Source organism: Centropristis striata, chromosome 22, assembly GCF_030273125.1.
Source record: "Centropristis striata isolate RG_2023a ecotype Rhode Island chromosome 22, C.striata_1.0, whole genome shotgun sequence".
Lineage (NCBI taxonomy): Eukaryota > Metazoa > Chordata > Actinopteri > Perciformes > Serranidae > Centropristis > Centropristis striata.
Window position 1 is genome coordinate 7,697,703 of NC_081538.1, and position 9,555 is coordinate 7,707,257.

A 9,555-nucleotide genomic window follows, 5' to 3' on the forward strand; every position below is an offset into this window, starting at 1 on the left:
AGGATAATGTGAATTCATTGTGAACAGCAGCATGGGCCGGTTAGTGGATGTAGTTACAGCAATCTTCGTGTATGTATAGCTGTGATTTAACTGTGGAGATTAAAGTTGTAATTAGATTGAGACAACATGTAGATGGAAGGCTTTATGGTGCTTTGCTCTGACCTTTGATCTCCCCAAATCCCTAAAAAATTAGATTTATGTTCCTTCTACAACACATGTTACCGGGAGGCAGGGCACAGAGCTTCATATTATTTGTCCATGAAAGGTATTTTAAAAGAAGAGTTGTTAAACACTTGGATAGTGTGAATACAATGCTAAGTCTATGACATGCTGGATTTAAATTAAACCATATGTTTTTACCAACAGGGCTGTAACCAGGGTTTAAAAGTCTTCAGCTGGACAGCTCCCCACTGAACAGACACAAAGAGTAATATCCCGACAGTTATTTTTATTATTCCCATTTCATCATCAAGTAGCAGTATTAAACGAGGTAGCAGTCACATTAGTGGTATAAGTAGTTGCAATAGCACTGGCATTAGTAGCACTAGAAGTTGCAGTAGCAGCTGCAGTACAGTGGCAGTAGCCATAGAGATGAGTGGCAGTAGTAGTGACAGTAGCAGAATAGATAATAGTAGTAGTAGTAGTAGTAGTAGTGGCAGTAGTAGCGGTACAGATAAGTAACAGTAGTAGTGGTCAGAGTACTGGCAGTAGCAGGCCAGATAACAGCAGTAGTAGTGGCAGTAATAGTGGCAGTAGCAGGACAGATAAGTAACAGTTGTAGTAGATGTAGCACGACAGATAATAGCAGTAGTAGTAGCAGTAGCAGGGCAGGTAATAGTAGTAGTAGTAGTAGTAGAAGTAGCAGGATAGATAATGGCAGTAGTAGTAGCAGTAGCAAGACAGATAATAGCAGTATTAGTGGCAGTAACAGGACAGATAATAGCATTAGTAGTAGCAGTAGCAAGACAGATAATAGCCGTAGTAGTGGCAGTAGCAGGATAGATAATAACATTAGTAGTAGCAGGACAGCAGTAGTAGTAGCAGTAGCAGGATAGATAATAGCAGTAGTGGTGACAGTAGCAAGGCAGATAATAGCAGTAGTAGTAGCAGGACGAATAATAGCAGGAGCAGTAGCAGTAACAGGGCAGTTTAGTGGCAGTAGCAGCATAGATAATAGCAGTAGTAGTGGCAGTAGCAGGCCAGATAAGTAAGAGTTGTAGTGGCAGTAGCAGTGGTATGAGTAGTAGAGATAACAATAATAATAGTATTTGTAGTTATAGTATCAACTGTGATACTTAGTTGCAGTTGTGGTGGTTTGTTGGGTATCACGATACTACGATTTAGCAGCTGTTTGTGAGCTGTAAGTGCAAGTTGATAACACTTTTTAACATTTAGCGCACACAGAGATAAATAGTGTTAATCCCCACAGTTGCATCCTTATTGACCCACCAATGTGAAGTTATTGTCATGATGACAAACAACGCTGTACTTTTCCATGCTGATGGAGCTGAGAGCTGGAATAGATCAGACCCCTCTATGGAGGCATTCATCTAATCACTGAGCGCACTGACTGTGGGCTGCCCATTACTGCAGATGGTAGGCCATCAAGGCCATTGAAGCATCCTCAAAGGAAGGCACAGCTGCAGCACACACAGGCACGCACACACACACATACACATACACATACACACACATACACACACACACACACACACACCCTATCCTCTTCCAGCTTGGACTCAGACCAGTAGCCTCCATCAGAAACATCAGCCTCTCTGTCTTTTTAACACACAACCTGCCTGTGCAGTATTATCAGCTACAGGGCCTGAAGTGATAACTGGTATTTGAGTTCTGCCTGAAGCAGATTTTATGATTAATTTTGACTTTGATCATAAACATCTCTCCCCCACTAAAAGCAAGAATAGTACTGGATTCGACTTTTAACTGCACTTGAACAATAAATTAAACTGCCATGTTTCATACGGTGATGGTGTATGACCTTAGCATCAGGGCTCAGTTCAACAAGATTTCTTAATGTTTCATAAAATGTTGGGAACCACTGGATTAAATGTTTATTCTAGAAAACATTAGTACTAGATTAAAACATAATCCATGGACATACATAGTAGTTTTTCTTCAGATTTCGGTATCAGTGTATATCATTGTGTATGCAGGCCAAAAAGTAACACAGCTATGCCATTGTTAGACAATCAACACTTGTATATGGTCAAATAAAAAATATATATTTAGAATGTTGTATTAATAACTTATTTGACCAAACTTTTAAACAAAAAAAAATGGATCGAATATAAAGCAAATTTCAATCATTTTTTGATAAAGAATCGAAATCGTGACACCCCTACCAAACAGTGTCACTGTTGGTCTGACTCACTGGTGGAGACTGTTGGGATAAGCCCGCCATTGGCCACCTTTGTCTGGCAGCATTCTACTCCTCCTCTGTTATCTCTGCTATATATTTTGCAGGGGCACTGCTGCTGCATGATCATGTATGTTACTTGGTTATGTTTTAAGAATAGTTTAAATTATTTTTTTAAACTTCTAAACATTACTATCTGCCTTAAAATCCAGTATTTTGGATTTAAGAAATGGAAAGTTTGGGTATTTTACCTGATACATCACCAACCCTTAGGCCTTATCTTAATAATGGGCATGTGTTACTGTGCTTTTTGATGCACATACCTAAATGAATCTGTGGGTATTATTCCAGTTTATAGAATACTGAACATGTCCACACTGTGGTAAGAAATGGGGGTCACTAGGAACCAATCAGCTCATTTCTGGCCCCTAACAGGTGAATCCAGCCATGAACATCAGAACTATATATAGACCTAGACCTAAGTGAGTCAGTCTCAGAAACTGAGCTTAGGCTTCCTCTGTGGAACAAAGTAACATACTGAAATCTTGATGGAAAATATAGAAGCATAAAAACAGAGTGCCCCCCACCTCTGCCTGACTCATACTGAGAGGTTACTGACAAGCCCTCCACCCTGAAATGATGATGTCATTATTTGCAGTTGCAGGGTCACCACTTAAACTAGCCTACAACATCAAACCTGAGAACAGGGACAGCACGCACGGTCTGTTCTTCAGCGTCATAATTAACATGCGCCTCTCTTCTGCAAAATAGCATGACAACGAGCAGTCTGTAGCCACAGGCCTCTCATACCCACTCACTCGCAGAGACAGTGGGGCTCTGCGTGCCTTTGGACAAGTATTTGGTTCCATAAAAGCAAGAAAATAGCTCGATGCCCTTGTTCGCCCTTTGGTCAAATGAACAATCACCCCAGAACAGGCTAATTGGTTTTCTTAAGATAAATGTCACATCCCTGTCGTGTTTGTGTCTGAAATAGCTTCCACTCTGCTGTTTCTGCAACAACTCTAGCCTCTTAGGCTGTCTGGGTCGTTTTATTTCTTTCTTACCTTTCCGGATGAGGTCTTCGATTTCTTGGTCGAAGTCAAACCGATGGCATTTCCTCCACAGCCCCATGTTGGTTGAGTTATACTGCCTGCTGCACTCATCCGCGGCGCTCATGGCGAACAGCTGCCGCCGGTTCCGGGCCAGCAGCAGCTTCTCCTCCCACCGGGGCAGGCTGCTCCGGCTGGCCCGCAGCGGCAGGCTGTTGTTGGGGATGTAGATGAAGCCCGGGTCCTTGCGACGGCTGGAAAAGCTTCGGCACCGCTCCCTGTACCTCCTGGCGTCAGTCTCGTACCAGTGGTCGGAGCACATCGCCACAGCCAGCATGCCCAGGGCGCAAAGAGAAAGAGAGAGCCCGGCGTAGAGCAGTAACTTCCCGGCAGCCATGCTCGCTTCTGTCACAGCCGCATCAGCACCTCGACAGACGGACAGCTCCTCTGCGGCTTCCCCGCTAGTTCAGCTCACATCACCTCTGGAGAGCAGCGTCGGGACCATTATCGAGGTGGCGATTATGTGCAAAGAGAAGACAACCCTTTCCGGTAACACAGCTCACTGGCAAAATAAAATGTTAGATCCCTGTATTCCGGTGTTTTTGGGGCTACTAAGTGACAACGTCTTTCCTGCGTGCTCGGCGTTGCAGCAGCTCGGCGGAGACAGAGAGGACGCTTATCTCATCTCAGTCCCGGATCTTCAGCATCCATCCGTCTAAGGAGGGCGACACCAACATGCAAACACATCAGCACAGCATTCCGGTCTTTAGTTAAGCATAGGTTAAGCTGTACCAACCCCCCAAAATATATCCACACTGCATTACCCACGTTAAATCAAACGATGAACAAAGAAGTAGACAGCAAACAGAGAGAGAATAAAGAGAATCTTGCGGCTGCATTTAGCCGAAGCATATAGACTAATACACACTAAACCAAGAGCATCATGCGACCAACACGATGGGACCCACTTAATTTAGATGTACCTGATGTATCCAAACAGAGCCCATGCATACCGCAGTCCGCCAGCAGGAGAGGGTAGAGGGATCAGCCACAGTCAGCATCCCCAGCACGTTTGGTAGGATGACGGCAGCTGCTACAGATCAGGCCTGTCCACGGACCAATCAACAGCAGTCTGTCTGGGGGAGCACCGTGTTAGCTTTCAGGCTACATGAGATTTGATTGAACAATCATATACTATCAGTACTTATGTTACTGGTACTATCTTCTGTTATGTCTGGCACCCAAATCCCATACACATCCTCCAGTTGGATTTAAATTAGGATAGGGTGACATGGAGAAACTCAAATATCACAATATTTTTCACCAAATACCTCAATATTGATATTGTGATGATAATGTAGGCTGTAATGACTATTGCTGGTTTCACAAAATAGTATTTAATGACATTTTTTATAATAATCAGTAATGTGGATATAATGACTTAGTGGGTAAAGGCAAATAATTGAACACCTAGAACAGTCTGGAAAGTTTTACTTTAATGCAGGACAAGACAACACTGACGATACACCATCCAAAACCCAAGATGATATCTAGATATTAATATAAAATTAATATATTGCCAGCCTTATACCTAAAATAACAAGTATTATAGCTTGAATGTGCACTTCGCCCATAAAGTTAGAATAATTTTGTTTTGAGATGATAATAAAGAGAGAAGATATACACTTTATCTGTCAAAAATGAATCACATTGTAACAAACATTTCATGGAAATAGGTAATATATATATATATATATTATTATTATTACAACTTCATGGGCGACTGTGTACTTAGATAGGGTTAGGGTTTTGTAGGGTTTGTGGTCACTTAATTGAAATCTGAATTGTCTATACTGCATGCATACTCCACTAAAACACATTATAAACTGAAATGATGAACACTGAGCAAATTGAATTGATGATGCAATTTCACCAGAATTGGGACAATATTCTAGGCTGTCCGAAATCCCTCTAAATTTGCTGATTACTGCACTATAAATACTGTCCCATGTTCTTTTGGGGTATGTACATGTATTCACTAGATAAATGATTGAGTAGAATTAATGAAAAAAGTTTATTATTCCAAAGGCAATGCGCCACATTATATACAACTGACAGTCATGGGACACTACACCTGTCAGTGATGACGCTTGTTGTGGCGATGATTTTTTTTTTGTTCTCCTGACCCAAAGTGGCCAAAACACCAATTAATGACTGAAGCACCATCCTCAGGACAAAACCACACTACTGAAAGGGCTGTAAGACTAATACATCATCAATGTGTTTATCATTCTGTCTGATACTTTTGTATTGTGGGATTAATAAACAGTTGCAAGTATAGTTTAGAAGTGTGGGTTGCTCTGGTGTCACCCAAGGGTGGGAAAACCTCCAACCTTGTACTTATGTATGAGTATCATTCTGTTGCGCTGGTGAAATTCTGAAAATATCCAGAAGGATCTGCGGCTGCAGTTTCCTGTTTCTTCATATCTGGCGCCCTCTTCTGTGAATAAATTGTAATGACATTATACAATTGAATACAGCTGTTTATCCAGACTAAAAATACATCTGTTCCCATCTTATATTATATTATATTATATTATATTATATTATATTATATTGGATCCTGCAGGGGGATGTTGAAAATGAACAGATATAATAATAATAATTGAAACATAATAGGCCTATTTGTAGGCCATAAATTACCTCGTCCCTGACAACCATTCACGTCTGTCTGACTGAAATAACTGATATATAAAAGGTATATTATAATTGATATATAAAGATAGCTTCTAGGTATAAATTCAAGAGAAAACTAAAATCCCATCCCATCCCAAATTATATCAATTAGCACACAGTGAGTGGGGCTTTTATCATGTTTTCCCCATTTCAAATATATTTTTCTCTTCTAGAAGGAGACCTGAGAGGATACTTTATCATATTTTATCTACCATGAGGGCACTTTTGCAGCATTTTTGTTGAACCTTTGAGCACCAGGAGTGCCCTCCCTATAAAGTCACAATAAACAAAACAGTAGAATAGAAGGCATATTGTATTTGTCTAGGATACTACAATATCACTTGATAACTTTACTATTCATGAGCCCTAATCTTCTTCTTTTTTTAGGTGTATTTGTTAAGCACGTTATATTATTAAGGGGTGTGGTGGTGAAAAATAATATTTGATGAATAACATCAGAAAACAACTTCATTACATAACTTATTATTGTAAGTATTGGGAGTTAAGCAGTTTCATTGTCTTTTGAACAGGTGGAGTGAAAATGCAAAGAGAACTAGCCTCCCTTAATATTTCTAACCACACACTGTCTCAATCCACCCAGAATCAATGCTAGCTGTATCACTGTAAAACACAGACTGAAAGTGGTTATAATGCTTTTAAAGAGCTCTATACTGCATGCAATGACTGCCTTGCTGATTTAAAAGCTGGGCATGTGACCAGGACAAGTATATATACAAACATTTCTGTATGATTATCAGGGTGGTTTATTATCTCTGCTGACCTGTTGTTTAACTTCTCTCACACTTCTGACATTGTGTTGTAGATGAAGGCTGAATAAATGTTTTTAACCTACTATTTGACAAAGCTTTTTCTGATCAACTGGTCAAGTACAAGTCCCGGTTACACATATTGCTGAGCAGAATATGAAAATGGGTATTTGGCAGCCTTGGGTAAGTTAAAAAAAATGTCTCTTGGTGAGTAATGAAAAATACAAAATGAAAATGAAAAGTCGACACAGTGATGCTGTACTTCTGTCCCAGTGATATCTTGTCATAAATGCTAATATTGACATGTAAAATGCTCACAATGACAATGCTGATGGGAATCTCATTCATTTTGCAGATTCTAGGTCAAAAACCTGAAGTTTGCAGACAACAACGGTATTGGACTCATCTGAGGTGAGATAGTCTGCCTACAGGTGGGAGACTGACTATCTGGTGACCTGGTACAGACAGAAAAACTTGCTCAAAGGACAGTGGAGATGGTTGTGGACTTTTTGAAATAAGCAGCATCACATGCCCCCATAACCCCGTGTGACTTCCCAATCCTTCTGCTTCCTGGGCTCCATCATCACCCAGGACCTCATCAAAAAATAACAAAACAACAGAGGATGTATTTCCTGCAGCAGCCGAAGTTCACTGCCATCTTTGCATCCATCCTCACCTCCTCCATCACTGTCTGCTATGCTGCCACCGCTGCCAAGGACAAGGGCAGACTTCAGTATGTCATTTTCTCAGCTGAGAGTGTGATTGGCGACATTTTGCCGTCCCTGAGGCAGGCAGGAAAGATTCTGTATGACCCCTTCCACCCTGGTCACAAAGTTTTTTAATCACTCCTGTCGTGGTAATTTTGACAACTGCACTAAGTTAATGGGTGAGCTGGCCAAACTCAAAGCACTCAATACTCTGTTCAGCAAGTTTTATAAGCACATTCGTATTCCATACACCGCACAATTCCGAATGGCTCTTTTACAGTACAACAAAGTCCCGTACACCGCTCGACTTATGTTGTACTGTTGTAGTTCCCAGCATTGATTCTTCAGTAAGCCTCAATGTGGCCCTATCTTCCTGCCCTATACATCACATCAGGACAGAGCCCACTGGTCTACATGTTCCCCTCTCTCATGGTGTTATCAGAGTTAAGTTCACAGAGTGAGTTCCCACAATGCCTTGTGTCTTGAATATCAAGTAGGTCACCGCCTACCTCATGTCCCACCATGCAGGAAACACCAAATTTCCTTCACACTCCCCTCTGGCATTAGGCTGTGCCACAATGACAGTTTCTTCCTATCTTCATCAACCTCATCAACAAGGCCTGGCACACATTACATTAATGCGCATCTTTGGACATCTTTTAAAATGGTATCTTTGTACATAACACATTCTTTATACTGTGATCTTTTGCAGATCCCCTAATCAAAATTTTTGCACATCCCACACAAAAAAGTACAGTTCTGCCATTGTAAAACGGGTAAATCATACATATCTTTTTGTATTTTGTCATATCTGTTTTGTCATTTTTCTAATCTGTAGCCTATCTATATTTATGTTAATTGACTTTTGCATTCCAGCTTATTTTAACTTCCTCTGAATACATGAAGATTAACTCCTGGAATGTGAAATCCCATTCGGCAAGAAACCTTATTCAGATTTTGGTATTCGACAAATTGAAATTTTGTCTTGATTATCATGCTTTACCAGAAAAAAAAAGTTATTATTCATCCTGAGGGGATTTGCCTAGGGCCATGCTGCTAGTAGTAGGCCTATATGGCTAAAAAGAGCTACACAGCTGGTAAAACTATTTTTTTCCTGCTTCATAGACTGTCTATGGTCAACGGAGAGCAGTAGGCGTTATCTTGTGTTGGAGATATGACCTCTATATTTAAATCAAAATCAATCTAAAGAACTTCATTTATATATGTGCAGCATTGGCGTAGCCATGGGTGTGCCAGGGTGTGCCGGTGCCACCCACAGAGGCAGCTGGCACACCCAAAAATTGCCGTCAGATGATGCGTTGCGAAAGATGTTTTTTCCAACATGAACTGTTTACTGCGTATTCTGTTGTCACTGCCTGTCACAACTTGCTCTTGCTATGTGCCTGATAGTCTTCCAGGAGTCTTTTCCAAATCTTTTCAAAGTCTTCTGGTGTATAGGTAGCGTTATCGATTTATTTGAGAGCACATCACAAGTGAATGTTTAGACCTGCTGTGAACTAACTGTTGACTATTACTGAAGAGAATGTGTGGATATGTTGTTGTGTTGTGTTAATAATGTTGTATTCCAGAGACACATTCTTTTGAATGTTTGTGGAGGTGTAATAAATTTGGCACACCCAGTATTGCTGGTGCACACCCAATGTCTTTTTTCTGGCTACGCCAGTGATGTGCAGTTAGTCTGTTAGCTCTTAAAGAATGAGACAGCCTGATGGCTGTAGGAGCGAAGGATCTTTTAAATCTCTCCGTCCTGCAACGGAGAGAGAGCCCAAGAGGTGTAGACGTATGAAAGTCTCCAATTATTGTTCTTTTTCGCTCTTTTTTTTTCGGCCGTCCCATTCACTTCAATGCAAAATTTTGGGCACTTAGCGAAAAATTCGTATTCTGTAGAGAAAGTAATA

At 40.8% G+C, this 9,555-nt stretch overlaps 1 protein-coding gene across 2 annotated transcripts in view; it reads right to left on the minus strand.

Annotated features, from left to right (window-relative positions):
* tmem178bb (transmembrane protein 178Bb) overlaps positions 1-4,677 on the minus strand; it is a 138,123-nt gene extending 133,446 nt beyond the window's left edge. Inside the window, exons 1-2 of one of the 2 annotated variants that reach the window (XM_059325759.1) lie at positions 4,410-4,677; positions 3,442-4,141 (exon numbers count right to left, since the gene is read on the minus strand). In XM_059325759.1, the coding sequence (XP_059181742.1) occupies positions 3,442-3,823 (382 nt within the window). In that variant the 5' untranslated portion in view covers positions 3,824-4,141; positions 4,410-4,677. Of the gene's footprint in view, positions 1-3,441; positions 4,142-4,394 lie in introns of both variants that reach the window. The other variant, XM_059325760.1, reaches the window with a different exon arrangement.
* Between the last annotated feature and the right edge of the window lie 4,878 nt (positions 4,678-9,555).